Source organism: Plectropomus leopardus, chromosome 10, assembly GCF_008729295.1.
Source record: "Plectropomus leopardus isolate mb chromosome 10, YSFRI_Pleo_2.0, whole genome shotgun sequence".
Taxonomy (NCBI): domain Eukaryota; kingdom Metazoa; phylum Chordata; class Actinopteri; order Perciformes; family Serranidae; genus Plectropomus; species Plectropomus leopardus.
The window spans coordinates 16,762,694-16,778,990 of NC_056472.1; the positions used below are offsets into that span (position 1 = coordinate 16,762,694).

At 38.2% G+C, this 16,297-nt stretch overlaps 1 protein-coding gene across 2 annotated transcripts; it reads right to left on the reverse strand.

The window, feature by feature from the left end:
- Positions 1-2,637: 2,637 nt before the first annotated feature.
- Positions 2,638-9,987, reverse strand: cd302 (CD302 molecule). Of its 2 annotated transcripts, XM_042494853.1 has the most exons (7): positions 9,835-9,987; positions 7,280-7,405; positions 7,054-7,164; positions 6,022-6,204; positions 5,372-5,392; positions 5,021-5,268; positions 2,638-4,795 (listed from the first exon to the last, which is right to left on the reverse strand). In XM_042494853.1, exons 1-6 carry the CDS (start codon positions 9,923-9,925, stop codon positions 5,066-5,068), a joined length of 735 nt encoding a protein of 244 aa, XP_042350787.1. In that variant the 5' UTR covers positions 9,926-9,987; the 3' UTR covers positions 2,638-4,795; positions 5,021-5,065. The 2 variants fall into 2 exon arrangements, with proteins under 2 accessions (XP_042350787.1, XP_042350786.1); XM_042494852.1 differs by having other exon boundaries at positions 2,638-5,268.
- Positions 9,988-16,297: the final 6,310 nt, after the last annotated feature.

A 16,297-nucleotide genomic window follows, 5' to 3' on the forward strand; every position in this document is an offset into this window, starting at 1 on the left:
CTGTGCCATTCCCAGGCTTACTCACAGCGATCAGCATGTCTAATAAACTATACTTTGTTTCATGTTTATGAGCCTGAATCACTCTCTGACCTTGAGAAAACTGGTACATTTGGGTTTGGAAAAAGAAAATAAATATCTGCTGAAATCTAACAGATGAGGCCATTATAAAAAGCACATTTGAGGGGATGTTGGAAACATGGAGCCAACACTGAGGGGGTCCAAATCTGAAGGAATATCAAAATTTGAAAATTAATTTCTTACTATATTATATTAGTTGTCATAACCAAGCACAGGTGTATTCTATATGAATACAATGTAAAAAATTAAAGCAATATGTTGTACATAAAATGCACATGCAGTGCAACATAAATGATTGGTACTTAACCCTTTGAAACCTGAACAAATTGGCATGAGGAAGTTGACACAGGAGGAAGTTATGAGTTACAAGAAAATTAACTGAAATGTACAAAAAGGGAAATAAAAAAGGTAATAAATAAATAAATAAATAAATAAAAAATATAGATGAAATTGTTACAATACTTAATATTCAATACTCGATATTATTATTATGAAATTGTTTTCTGGACATTTTTTGTATTTTATTAGTTTTATTAACTTCCAATAATTTCTTAATCTCTCTCTTTTAAAACTAATTTTCAGGTCATTTTCTCGTCATTTGTTTTCCTAATTCCAACCAAGTTGCTTATTGGCTTTTTGACTATGTTTTCAAAAGAAATCAGATCAATTTGCTCAGGTTTCAAGGGTTTAAATGTAGGTGAAAGAAACCTGATGTTTTTCCAGGTTTCAAAGGGTTAAAGGGGAACGCCACCTAAATTTTTGTCATATTTCAATATTTAGGGATATGTGGCCCCCCCAATACATTTTATAATTACTGCCTTGATTTGAGGTGCTGTACAGGATTGAAGTAATGCCATCAGTGTTTTATGCGTTTCTCAGCTATTAGTATTTTTTGACAATATAGGCCTATTTTACTCCAGTTCACATTACACTGTAAACAGTGTATAGTCATACTGATATGCAGTTTACAGACAGATATTTTTGTTGTCTTGTCATAATATGAAGACCTGTCAATCACTTTCAGACTGAAAGCATGATGTTTCTGATTTTTGGCAATCAGGCTTTTGTTCATATTTAAATCAGGAAATGAGTCTTTAACTCTTTGGAATCTAGACTGACATCAGTCTTCTTGTTTCTTAAAATTGGAACCTCAGCAATTTGATTTGATTTCTTTCAAAATCACAAGAAAAAGAAGAAAAAAAAGGCAATGAGCAACATGGCAAGAAATGCCACAAAAAACTGCAAGAACTTGGTAAAATGTGACAAAATAAATAATACGTTTAACAAAAAGGGGAAACAAAAAAACAGAAAAAATAATATCCAGAAAATTTCGAACTGTAACTAAATCTATCTATTTAATTTTCAGCATTTTTTTCAGGTCATTTTCTTGTGTGTTTTTGTTTTCTCATTTGCAGGTACTTTTCTTTTCCTATTGCCATGTTTTGTAAAGTTGCTCATCATTTTCTGCCCATATTTCTTAAAGAAATTAAACCGTTTTTTTCAGGTTTAAAAGGGTTAAGCTCTGTTTATGCAAGGCTCTTTTCAAATTACATCATTATTGTCAGAGGACATTGCAGAGCTTACAAGAAGCAACAGTTTAGCATCTCCAACCAATCACACATAACCTGACACTGAATGCAGCCATGGCCTTCTCTTGCAGCTACTTTCGGCTATTTGGACATTCCTCTTGCATAACGCGTTAATTATTGGCCACCACAGTGAGACTACATGACTTTCTTATTCTAAGAAGACCTTGACCTCAGCTTGAAGACATGATCAGATCTTGTATTTCATCAACTGTGTTTAGTTTGTTTATAGATATTTGTTGCCTCAAGACACAGGTGTGTCCTTACTACAAATCAGTGTTCTTATAGATTTCTGTTCAACAACAAATACTCGCACAAGTATTGTCAGGGAAGGGACTTGACAGAAATGTGATTCAATGTCCCACCTTGTGGCCAAATATAGACATTACCTGGAATGTTTGGAGGAAAAGGGTTTTGTTATGGTTTTCTATATCAGTGTGCATCAGTAACATTTACATCAGTAAATGATAGTCTTTATTTATAGTCCACAACAAAAGGTTAAAAACATTGAGAGAAAGCACTCAAAAAAAGGATGCATATGCAGTTGAGTTTTAAGGAGAAATTTTCAGAAGACAAGACTTCTTGGAAGTCTAAAATTAGATGTGTGTAAATGGGATGAGAAAAAATTTCCTGCTGACTTCTGTTTCATCTCGGCCCACGCTGAGATGTCAACAGAGCCACTGGACATTTGGAGGGAGTGGCACTTTTCACATGACATTGATTTAGATATCCTTTCAGGTCTAATTAAACTCTATCCCCAATTTCTGTGTCCTAATTCATCCTCATCTCCTCAATTATGCATATATATTTAGCAAAAATGTTCTATATAGATCACACATACTGGAGAGGAGTCGTTCTTTCTTTCTTGCAAATCTTTCACACTGCTGGCCAACCCACAGCTGGAAGGCAACATATAACTGGCTCCATGGTAGAAATACTTCCTGTTACTGCCTAAAAAAAAAAGGACAAGCCCTTTTTATTGTCAAACACTTTATTTCGAAAAACTCAGAAGCGGCTCGGTTCCTGCAAAATCTCAAATATTGCACAAAAGCATTCATGCTGTTAAAGTGTACAACAGTATTAAGAGGGGTATTTTACACAATATTATTAAGTCTCGTCATCATCCTGCAGGATACCCATCACACAGCCAAATACTGATTGTCTTTTAATGTTACAGAAGGATTCATTATTTCCAACACCAAATCATGACTAATCCTAAAAATAAAGCTAAGATAATACTAAGATTTGATTTCACAGGGCTGAAAGGAAACACAAAAATACACATTGCATGTTTTGGCCAGATAAACAGCATATAAAGGATTGAAGAACTGTGAATGTAGATTATTTTTTATTAAAGCCACCTAAATATATTATGGAATGAATAAAATCGATTTCATCAGTGTAATTATTTTTTAACAAAACCTGGCTTTACTGGCTATATTTGGTAAGTCTCTAACCTTGTCACCATTAAAACTGAAGCCAAGGACAAAATGCAAGGAACTTCATAAGGACTTTGACAGTTTTGCTTTAGGGATGGCTTTTCTTTTCAAAGTGACATTTATCTGGAACAGAAACTGCTTCACTGACTGTGCAAATCTATCTCAGTGGTTTACATTAGAGTTGTTCCGATAGCGATACTGGAATTGGAATACTCATACTGCCTAAACTGCTTGATTTGGTATTGCTGAGTATGCTGGTCTTTGCACTGATCTGATACTTCGTTGTTTACCAGTAAATTTTAAAGTAGATGAAATTACAGTCTTCCTGTATATTTTTTTTTCACTCTAAAACAGTAATCTACACAGCAAATTGTGCTGTGCACAAGCTGCAACCTCCAAGGCTGAAATATTAAGCCAGACCCAAAACCTGCAGTTTCTCTAATGGCCACTTGAGGCTGGCTCCAAAACAGTGTCAATCCCTATAAAATGCCCAACATTACAGTAGAAATATACATGGTTATGGCCTGGTATAAAAAAATAGTTTTGGCCTCTATACCTAATTTCAACATTCATGACAACTGTACGGAGGCTACATGTTTTTTTGTATCTCACCTCTTTACATTTCATTAAGGCCCAAAGTCACACATATTTAAGGGCAGAGTCCTTGAGTCCTGTGAGAGACAGGCTGTCTGCAAGGCATAACTACAGTCTGTGAGTCAGATCTACCCCTCACTCCTCCACAGCTCCAGTCTAAAATATGGTCACTTCTTGCTCCAGAAAACCAAGATAGCCGAAATGCCAAAACTTGAGTTTTCAAATTAGTAGTGCACAAACCCATGGTGACATCACGGTAGCTATGTCCATTATTTCTTTTACCGACCATGGCTGTGCAGCCACTAGCTACTACTGTTTTAGAGCGGCCAAGAATAGTTCATTTCTGGTAAATAGCGTAACATTAGCTGCGAGCAAAATATCAAATTATAAAAATAATATGATAAAAGTTCTATGGCATTGTTCTTGTTTTACAAAGGGATAGCAATTATTTCACATCCTTACAGGATTAACACAATAAGGCTTTTATTTATTATTTTAGCGCCATGTTATCAGATCAGTACTCGCTTTCAGTCAATACTCATGTTCAGGTATTAGACGAAGTGTTGGAAAGTCAAAATGGCAATTACTAGCTGGGTTTTTGTTCTGTTCAGGCTATTCACATGGACCCTTGATAGCCTGTGACAGAGTATTCCTGTTTATTTTAATACTGCTTGTAAAGGACACTCCACTAGTTTGAAAGTCATTAACATTCACCAGGCAGGGAGGGTCAAACGGAAACGTAGTTTGTTGCATTATGTGAAATATCCAGCATTTTTGAAGCTTGATACATACACGGGACTAAACGTCAGGGAGTCTGTCTCTGCTGCATCAAGTGACCATTTATATCTCAAGCTCCCTCTTGTTGGTCCCAAAAGATTATGGCCATGCAATACTAAATCGCTGATCATTTCTGTCTGCTCACAAAAAAAAGTTTAAAAGCTTTGCTCTTTATTTAATCTCTCCCTCTTTCAACGAGCAATAGCAAGTTACTTTTTATATGCAAGAGAGAAATAATTATCCCAATAGAAATGTGTTGTGCCTGATTATAATAATTTTACACGACATAGACCAGGCTGCTGCAGTTGCTGATGCACCAATCTGAAAAATGTACAGATGATTTTTCGTTAGCGCAGATGACAAAAAAGCAAAAGTAGTGCGATGTTTATGTGCCACATGAGAAAATAGCATTATAATAAGCTTGGTGTCAGTCTTCTCACAATCACACTACATTATTCTGTGCCATGACATTGAAATGTGTTAACCCAAAACTACTTCAGTAACTGTTTTTGTTTAGAGTGGACTTCTTAATGCATGAACACACACCCAGTGAAGAGGCGCTCCATGTTGTGGCAGAGTGAGGAAGTTCTCCTACGGCACACTGTCGGTCTCTTCAGCCTCCACCAGGCAGGACCGGTCTGTGTCCAGGACTCGGAACGGAGGGTGGTACTCGAAAGCCGTGAGGATACCGGAGCCAAGATTGTGCTTCTGGTGCAGGAACCAAATAACTGCTGAGACTCCCATGATAGCCACCACACTGAGAATGACCAGGGCGGACAGCAGCGCGCTGGGTTCTGAGGAGAACAAGTAACAATGAAAGGAAGGTCACTACTGTAAGCACAAGGTCACATGGGAATAAGTAAAGAAATAACTGAAAGAGTTCAAAGGTCGACTTACTCGGCTTGGCTTCCTCTGCCTCTGAAGAAAAAAAAAAACACATTGTGAGGCAATTGGAAAAACAATCCCGAACATATTTTCTGAAGTCACATTTACTAAAATCCTAGCTACATACTCATGGATTCACTTTCAGAAAGTCTGGAAGTTTAATATCATCTAGATCTAAAAGACTGCATAATAATAATAATAATAACAATAATAATTATAATACATTTTATATATAAGCACCTTTCAAGTCACCCAAGGACATTTCTAAAAAATCAGATAATAAAGTCAGTACATAATAAAAAATAGCGACAAACAATAATGATAATAAAAAAACAACAAGAATGACATGCATATATAGATAAAAGAATATATATTCATAATAAACATAATGAAGCATCAGGAAAGGCGCAGGTCAGGTTGAATATTTAACTGAAAACAATGACTGAAAAACACTTAAAAGTAAAAAAATAAAAATTCACTGCAAAAAATACATCAGGGTGCGTGCGAAAAAAAAAAGGATTTTACCCATTATTTTGGGATTTTACAAATTCAGAAAAAACTGACTATCTGCTTGGCATGTTTTAGATGAATGTATTAAAGGCCATTTAATATCTGCATGAACCTTACTTATATGTAGCATCAAAAAAAGACTTAAATCTTACTCTGATTTGTCTCACAGACCACTCCATTCTCCGCCTGCTCCAGGCAGCTCACATTTTCCCACTTTCCTGTGTTGCTGTGCAAAGTCACACATGTATCCAAGGGCACCAGGTCTGCTGGAGAGGGGCTGTCCTCCCAGTTAGTGAATCTTACAGGTTTCTCATCGAACCACTTCATGTTGTCACCTGCCAAGACACACCAATCAGTGCTGCAGCATGACAGGCAGCCAGACTATGGCCACTATGACAGACATGTCAGTATGATGGTGGAAGTGTCCCTTTTATTTTGCATTTAGTCTCTGTCCAGCATAAACTGCACTGAGCTGTGTTGCAGCACAAAATAATGTTGAACGTAAATGTGTTTTGCTCCTCAGGATTTACAGTAATTGAAATGTGATTTATGGACTCTCTGGTAACACGGTGCCTCCAATGACTGCTTCAAAAAACAGGATTTCCTGAAGTTGTGCCAGAATTTTAAAGACAAGGATGAGTAAGTGTTGTCCTACAAGCTTTTTAAAAGCACCAGCAGAAAATAGGACCAGGGGCTAACAGCTTGATAGTCTCTAAATCAAATATGTTTCAACAAAATAGAGGATTTACTGAAACACAGAGCTGGCAATAAAACTGAAAATATATCAGATAATTTTTGAGTTAAGATGATATATCTCTTTGGTCAAAATACTGTTACGAAGGTCAAGAATAAACCTTCACACTCAACTTTTAAGCCAACATGGACAACAAGTCCAAAAAGTGCTCAGTAATATGTAGATAAACTTGCCTTCACTAGAATTAACAGTATACTGAATCCAAAAAGACACAGGTGATAACTGGACTTTAAGGCCAACTGCTTTATAATTATTACAAACATCTGAAACAACGCCCCTTCAAGATCCAGTGATGGTTTTCCATTTAGTTACCACCAAACAGTCGTAAAAAGTTGCATTTTTTCCTTTTTGATTGTTATAGAGAGTCAGATTTTATGTCATGGAAGTTAACCAGCATGTTTTTACAGTCCTCCGGTCACATGGTACTTACTGTTTGTATCATAATACATTCCCAGCCACACGTTGACATTGTTTTTCCAAACCTCTGGGCTATATTTAACGACGAAGTCATTCTCCTCGGCGCTCTGGATGGTCAAAAGCTCTAGAAAGAGCATAGCATTAAATGACATCAAAGTCATGCACATATTGAGAATACATACAGTCCATTTCTCATTTTGTCCTTGATAAAATGTTTGATAATAAGATGTCTTAGGTACCGAATCCTTGGCAGAGAGTTTTTGCTCTCTCAAAAGTGTAGCTTTTGATTTTGTCTTCCTCTCCATGGACAAAGTGGTAACACCCATCTCCAAATGGCACCCAGGTGCGTCCGTCTGCAGGGCAGTCTGAGAAAAAATCACGGGACAGCCCGGAAATGGAAAGATTTGACACTTGACCTATCTAGATTTATCTTACATCTGTGCAGGAGGACTTAGAAGCTGCAGGAACATTAACAAAGCATCTTATGAAATAAAGCTGACTTAAACAAATAAACAAAGCACTATTTCAAGATGCTGAAACGTGTTTGTATAATGTTTGGCTGGATTTTATAACCCCCAACAGACTGTACATGTCTGTAAATTTGAAACTACCCTGTTGGTTAGTTTCAACTTGTGACCATTGTTCCTCTTTATAATTACAGTTTGAGTCTGTGCTTGAGAAATGGTGTGTTGCTTTTTTGGACTGTTCCACTTGTTCCCCCCTTAACTGCTGCACCTGTTATTTGGGATCAGATTATTCCCCCTCTATGCAGCTCTGTTTTTTGTCTCAAGTAGGGGTGGAAGAAGTTCTAAGATCTTTTACTTAAAAAGTAAAAGTAGAAATACGGCAGTGTACAAACACTATGTTACAACTAACAGTCCTGCATTCAAAATATCATTTCAGTAAAAGTACAAAAGTATTATCAAAACATACTTAAAGTACCAAAAGCAGAAGTACTCATTATGCAGAACAGCTCATTTTAGAATAATTTATACAATATTGCTGTATTGTAATTACTGATGCATACATCACTTTAATATTGCAGCTGGTAAAGGTGAAGCTAATTTTCAACTATGTTATATACTGCAGGGTAGCTCCAACTATAATATTTCATCACAATTTATCAGTTGATTTGTATTTTGTATTAATAATCCGAATCTGCAGTAGACAAATGAAGTGGAGTCAAAAATTACAACATTGGCCCCTAAAATGTAGTGGAGTAAATATAAAAAGTAGCATAAAACCAGAATAAAGTTACTCAGGTAAAGTACAAAACCTCTCAAATGTACTGAAGTCTTGTACTTGAGTAAATGTACTTACGGTCCACCACTGGTCCCAAGTTAGTGGAAACCAATATAGTTGGTATAATATAATTCATGTTACAATATTCTAACCAGAAGTAAATTAAAGGTTAATGTCTTAGCTATAGAAAAACATGTTTTAATATGCACAAATGTTTTCTAAAATGAGCTGAGATGTTTTCTAAAAATGGATTGATTTTTGATTTAAGTCATGTTGTGTATTTGTGCCAACCAGCGCAATCACTGAGCTGGTTGGCACAAAGTTAAAATGCCACAGTTACAATGAAACGAAGGACTGCATAGAGTTTGGCTGTCATTAAATGACACTCACAAAAAAATATTATTTACAGACGTCTCTTTTCCAATGTAAATCAGTGGGCAAAAGTCTTTCTGGGCCAGTGGGCATCACGTGACCAACCCCGACAGTGTAATACCATTTTTGGCCACTTTGTAAAATTTGCATCAGAGGCTGGTGTACTTCCTGGAGGCTTGGTTGAAAACAGTGTGTAAAAAGATAATGGAGAAATGGCTACTGAGTCTCTCCTGAGTTAGGAATACAATTATTGATCCTTACTCAAAACTCATTTTGCCGTTATTTATACTGTAAACATTATGTATTGTGAAATTATATTAGTCGGGTTAGGTTTTATTACATAATGTTAACAAACTACAATCATGTGCAAGATGTGTTACACAGTCGTGGTTGCAGCACAAAGCTTTCATTGTTTTTCAAGTTCCACTGTATTTAAAGGTAAAAAAACATCCAGTATAAAAAATAATCACCCGACTTAATATTAAATAAATGCCTGATATTCTCAAAGTCAATGAGTCAATGATTTTAATAGAAATTAAAATAATCGTGGTTATTATTTTTGCCACTGTGACCTTCAAAAGAGCTGAAAGTAGTTGCGTGCCGATGGACCCCGGTCTCCCCTACTTTAAAAACACGCCTCATAAATGTTGATAGTTTATCTGAAGTGTCTCATTTTTGCAACTGTTCTTTTTTTTTAACTTGGTAATAAACTTACTTAACAGTTAATACGTTTGCAGTGTGTAACCATTTGAATGACATTACTCCACATGACGTTTACTGTCAAAATGAGCCATGAGGCACCTTCAAGCAAAATCCCCAAAAATGCTGTCCTGCTATTCAATCACCCCTGAAGGCAAGACACGGTCTTAACGTTGGTTAATTTGCTCAAAAGTAGTATTGCAACACAGGAAAGCACACAGCTTTAAACTTTGTTAACCTACGTGTTCGCTAACGTTGGCTCAAAAGTTAAGTTGCTATATACAAAACAACAGTGTCGACATTCAGGAAAGTTGGACAAACGTTACTAACAAGCCGCATCGAGAGAAAGGAGACACTGAACAAACATTAAGTACAAAGAGCAAACACACGGGCCTACGCAATGCTATTTTTAACGGCTGCGAAGAATCATAGCTCGCCAACAATAAGACACCACGTTCACTGCGAAGATTTAAAGTCTTACCTCCCGTCAAACAGAGCTGCAGCTGAACACACAACACAAAGACACAGCATATTACTGACAGAGAGCGGTGATTTTTCTTCACTGACTCCATGACAGCCGACACAAGTAGTCATGCAGCACCAAACTAGTTTTCGGACTGTTGCTCGACTCTCTCGTGCCTGCAGCGCCAACGTGAGCGCGAGATCCCACCCACACATACTACAGTACAGCACAAGCAGCTCAGTAACACTCACCACCAGGCTCAACACTACACCAGTGAACACACAATGCAACAAATCATACCACATTCATTTCACCTACATTACAAATTAATGCTGATGCTTGTAATTACACTGATTTCACATAACTGGCAAGATATTAGAGCCATTTGAATGCTTTTATCTGCGATTATAGACTATTACATTATAAAAATCCAGTTCTTACACAATATGCAAATTTAGGCTAATGTTTTGAAAAGTCTCCTGGTAATTCAATCACTCTGTTAGTATGATAGAAATAAAAACTACAGACAGGTTCAGGCTCAGATTATCTTGCACACAGGAACCTCTGGGTGGTGCTGCACACACAGTATTTGCTGAAGTTTATGGATTTATACTGCACAGTGTAAACTGTATGTACTAAAACATACTTAAATGTTCTCTGTAAATGCTGTAGAAAACAAACTTATTTTATGGTCAATTTCATTATGATTATTAACGAAATACACGAGCCACAGTTGATCTCACATGAATATATGAGTTTAATATTATCATGGGGCATTTTACTGCAAAACGAGTTCATTCACTTTTGCTACTTTAACTACAATGTACTGACAATTCTTCTTACTTTTACTGAAGTATAGTTTTGAAAGCACATGTTTAACCCTTAAAAAACCTGGAGCAGCTTCACTTTTCTTGTGTGGCTTGCAAAGCCTTTCAAAAATATTTAAACCTCTGAATTAAAAAAAAAAACATGGGAAAAAGGCATTAGCAACATGACAAGAAATGTTCCACAAATTGCAAACTGTAAAGCTAAAATGATTTTAATTACATATTTTTTAAAATTTTTTTTTTTTTTTTTTACAAATTGCCACAATAAAGAGCATTTCCTGAATGCCTGCACAGAGTTCAAGAAACTGAACACAAACTAGATCGTGAGGTGGCTAATGTACAGACATTGGTGTTGGAAGTGCGGACGATCTCACAAGCCCGAGGTTTGCACCCTCAAGAGACCTTGCAATACCTGCAAAGAGTAACATCTGACTGTACTGCATGATGCAGTCCAGCAAACCCAGAAGAGTGTGCTCATGGTGGCCGCTCCTACTGCGAAGGTGTACCTGGGTAGACCAAACAGATCCCCCAAGGTAATGCTGAAGATTGTGAAAGTTTCACTTCATAATCAAGACAGAGTACTGGAGACCTATGCAATACTAAACGATGGCTCGGAGCGAAGCATCATCTTGCTCCACACTGAGGGCTTTGAGATACGCCAATGGGCCAGCAACGTTCCAGCTGCCATTGAAGATCTTCCACCCGACACCAGATCCGAGAGCAGTGAGCTATGGCTTTCTCAATCCAGTATGGGCCTTCAGGAGCCAACTCTTGGCTTACGTTGGGACTGCCTCGATGACCCCCTGAAGTACAAACATAGACCAGTAGAGCAAATTGAACCCACGCTGAAGAAAGTGTATAATGTACTTGACTGTCAACATGATCCACTAGACTATATTGTACCCTTTACCACAAGTGCCAAGATTCTTTTCCAAGATCTCTGGAAGTAACAAATCGGCTGAGATGACCCGATCCAGCCACAGAGCCTATGAGAAAGATGGTTCACCTGGGAACAGGAGATTCCCAACCTGATCCAGATGGAAATCTCCAGATGTTATGCACCAGTGTCCGCAGACTCACCAACCTCAAGTAGAGATCTTCACATCTTCTGCGACGCCTATGAGAGAGCGTACAGGTCTGTTACTTACTTACGGACAGAAGATGCCCAGAAATAAGTCCATATCTCCTTTGTCCTGGCCAGATCCCGCGTGCCTAAGAAGCAACTCTCCATACCCCGGCTGGAGCTGAGTGCCACTCTCACTGGTGCTCAGCTAGCCGATGTCCTTCAAGCTGAGCTCACCTTACCCATCAGAAAGGTCATCTGGTCGGACTCTACGACCATTCATCACTGGATCAGGTCAGAATTTTGCCACTACAAAGTTTTTGTGGTACACATGTGGCCACAAAAACTGATGTGAACAACTGGAGGTATTTGGAGAGCGTGAACAATCCCGCTGATGATATCACACGGCGCAAGACCTAGAAGGAGCTGTCCCGACCTCACCGGTGGCACCAAGGCCCTGACTTCCTGAGTGACACTGATGACCATTGGCCAACCAGCCCATCAATTTATCCAGAGCCAGAGGATAGCGAACTGAGGAAATCCTCCTTTTGTGGACAAGTGACTGTCGACTCCTGTCCTCAACTCCCTGATGTCAGCATGTTCTCCACATGGAAGGACCTCATGCAGGCAACAGCGTGGTCCCTACACGAGGCGGCCAATCCAAACCCTAACTCGCCCAGCAAAGCAGCAGATTACATCAAAGCTGAGAATCTTACCAACCTCCAGTTGTTTGGGCTCCCTATCTCCAGAGTACGTTAGGGACACAGGACTCCTCAGAGTTGGGGGGAGGTTACGAAGAGTGGATCAGCTAGAGCCAGACACCATCCACCTGGTCTTGCTAGATCCAAAGCATCCTCTGACCAACCTTATCATCCAGGACTTGGATGAGACACTCCTGAGTCCTGGCAGAGCTGCATCGTCGGTTTTGGATCCTGCGGGGGAGGGAAGCAGTCAAGAGGTATCAGAGTCACTGCATGCAGTGGTCACTACCTGCCTAGCCTACAGGAGAGACAGAAGTGTCAGAAAGATGAGAAATGCTTCAAACCGAACCAAGTGATGCTCACTGTGTATCCTCAGCTCCCACAAGCTTTATGGCCAGTTGGGAAAGTGACAGCTACTTACCCTGGAGCTGATGGACTGCTGCCATTAAGGTCAAGGATTGGACATACATTTGACCAGTATCTCGTCTGGTCCAGCTCCCTAAGCTTGAAGACGCCGATGAAGATCCACCTACCTGAGTGGTCTTTCTACCTTGGATTCGACCATCTATGCAGGCAGTCGGTGGCGGCTGTGTTAGAAAGCCCACACTGTTAATGTGTTGTTGACTTGTTTATTGAATTAAGATTTTCACTACTGGTTTGTTTCTCTGTAAGTTTTCATATGTCCCATGCTCTTGAACGCACCATAGTTGTTCTGAAGCTATTGAATGCAGCACACCTGTGTGTGAAATGCAGTGCCCTGAAGTTTAGTTTCTTTCCTAACACAAGGGTGGATAGATGGTATTTTTCCTTTTTGCCTTTACCTTCATTCACTTGTACCCTGCTGGTTTATTGTTGTGTGTAAATGCCAGAAAGTGAGTCTAATGACATTATACTGTAGAAGTTGGATGTTAACATTGTGTTAATGTGTATTTGTTTAGCTGCGCATATAAGCTCATGTTATCTTATGCAGGTGCGTGGTCAAAGCTAATAAGCTAATTCGTACTGTCTGTATACCTCGTGTGAGGTGATTTGTTTATGTCATATGATCCATATGATATTTGAGTAATGAATACAGTTCTTGTTACATTAATTATCTTATTATGTTGCGTGTTATGTATGGTGTTTGCTATACTGATTGTTATTGGTATTGCTATTACAAACCACAGCCAAATAAATCAACCCTGAACAGGACATCTGTATCCGTGTTCTTTGATGGGAACACCACTCTCCTGCTACACCTTGCCACTCTAAACCAGCTAAATTCCCGGAGACGCCCTCTCTTCTTTTTAGGAGCCTCCTCACATGTCTGCATGCAGAGGGACTCTGAGCCCTCCAAAACTAGGCTATCTAAACCACGATCATGATCATACACTTATACACTTATTGTTACATATGATGACATTCAAATACTATTATATTGAGCAATTTTTCCACAACAGTGAACTACCAAGGTTATTGTTGACTTTTGTTTCTGATGTTGTGATTAAATATTTTTGCTGATACTTTGCTGATTTTTTCCCTTCTTTTTACTATATTTTATCTTTTACAAATAAATGTTATTTAGGGACTGCACTTTATTCATTAGAGTAGGGGCGTGGCTATCATGACCCTCCCCAGGGCGACAAAGATTTTTTCCTTGGCCTTCCAGAGTGACTGGAGGAAAATGCATAACCTTCCTCCAACATAAACATCCAAATAATCATATGTACAGTGGTGATGAAATACCTGAAAGCCATATCTGAGTTAAATTACAGATATCTTATCAGAAAATGACTTTGGTAGAAGTTAAAATCAACTATTAAAATGTTACTTGAGAAGTTTGCGTGTCGATGATGATATTAAGCACAAGTAAATGCTGGTAATAAAAAAGCAAGCAGTAGAATTCTGAGAATTATTAAGTCGATTTCTTTGTAACATACACATTCTTAAATGGCTGTGATAAATAGTGTGTTTGTTTTTTTGTTTTAAAGAAAACATACTTTTAAAACCCACTTACATGTTTTAAGGTACAGAGAAGATTTAAAATAAATACAAAATACACCCATTTAAGGTTGAGTTGTCCATCTGAAAAGATTTTGGCTGTTCAATTAAGACCAGAATTCTGTCAACTTAAATAGATCAACATTGAGGAAATGAAACCTATGATGAATAGTGACCTTAAGACTCTTCCGCACTTCGGGCTCACTTCTTTAGTGAATTATGCTGCGAAAATGAACTACTCCCTATTTTTTCTAAACCTCTTGAATTCCCTCAAGGACCTCTGGTGGTCCCCGGTTCCCCAGTTGAGAAACACTGCTGTAAACAAAACACGTATTCAAATATACGCGCGAATGTGTTTTTTATTATGATATAACACTTCAAATTTTGTTTGTTATTGTGTTTGCAAAGCAAGCATAAAGTCAAATGTACTCGGGTTTTACAAGTCACCATCACAATGTCTTAATAAAGGAAAGAATATAATCAGACCTGAAAAGATAAACTGATCAATCGACTAGTCGAATGACAGAAAATTAATCAGCAGCAATTTTGAAATTTGGTTAATCGTTTAAGCCATTTATCAATGAAAACATTTTAGGTTTCAGCTTCTCAAATGTGAGGATTTGCTTCTAAACCGAACATCTTTGGGTCTTTGATATCAGAATAAGTCAGCTTGGATTATGGGAACTGCCACAGTCATGTTTAACTAATTAATGTTATTTTATAAACCAAATGATTAATTGATTAATAAAAGAAAAATCAATAAATAATCTGATGATTGTTTGTGGTTGTTTTAAACATACTATACCACAACAAATCTGCATTATATTGCAATATATTTATGTGTTTCTATTATTTTGGAAAAAATATGGCATCAAAAGTCATCACAAAGTAAAATTAACAGCTCTCCACAATGGTTCCAACAAAAACTGAATAGTAAAAGATTTGCAATGGTTGTATTTATTGTTGGGGTAGTGCAGATGATTGTATTGAATTGTTGTCCTTGTATCTTCACTGTCATTACTAAAATATCAAGTCAAGCCCAATCAACAGTGCTGCAATAGGACAACAGTGCTGCCTGAATAATCACGGTAAGTATTTTTTGTCTTCATTTAGGAAGCTGCAGAAAATAAACCGGGTATAGATTCAAGGTGCTTCCTACCTGAGCAGGTGAGGAGGGAGAGGACAGCAGAGAGCCTCGGGGGCAGGGTGGTTGTTGTTCGGGGGGGTTGGGGGGGTTTCAACTCCATTGCTTATGGGCGCAGGTGGCAAAAACACAGACAGCTGGAGCGCTAGTTTTGCTCCTCGTCTGGAGCTGGTGGCCTCCTGTAGGGTGGCACAACACCCCGCAGGATACCGCAGGGTCCCATCTGCCATTGCAAGGCCTGCACACAGACGCCCCCATCCACCCAGCCCACACCATACCTCCTGATACCCATAACTCACCCTGCCCAGGCCACGCATGTTGTCAGCAATACCATGCGCCAGTGTTTATGTAGTCCTTTGCAGGTCCTGATCTGAAAAGCTGAAAGCACTTCCTAAATGCCATTCCTAAATACTGCCAGATCAACAGAGCTGCGGTATATTAACATGCTCGGAAGAAAACAGAAGCTTAAGTTGTTAAACTGTTCTGATTACTGTTTGACCCTTTAAGACCTAAGCAAATTGGATTGGTTTCTTCCAAAAACATGGGAAGAAAGCGACAAGCAACTTCACAAAAAAAAAAAAAAATCGCCCCCAAATAAGCAAGAAATTAGTAAAAAAAAGTTACATGAAAACTATTTGATAATTAGTAACAAAAAAGAGAGTAAAGTAAAAAAAAAAAAAAACCCAACAAACAAGAAAATTACCTTAAAAAAATATACATTTTAAATCAATTTGTCAGCTTGTGCTGTGACTGTAACTGTGGAAGT

What these genes read in the sequence shown, in the direction of transcription:
- cd302 (XM_042494853.1), bottom strand. Translation starts at nt 9,925, where the DNA reads ATGGAGTCAGTGAAGAAAAATCACCGCTCTCTGTCAGTAATATGCTGT. An exon ending in AACTCTCTGCCAAGGATTCG is followed by an intron (nt 7,165 to 7,279) that starts GTACCTAAGACA and finishes TGCTCTTTCTAG; the next exon opens with AGCTTTTGACCATCCAGAGC. An exon ending in GGTCTGTGAGACAAATCAGA is followed by an intron (nt 5,393 to 6,021) that starts GTAAGATTTAAG and finishes TTTTTTCTTCAG; the next exon opens with AGGCAGAGGAAGCCAAGCCG.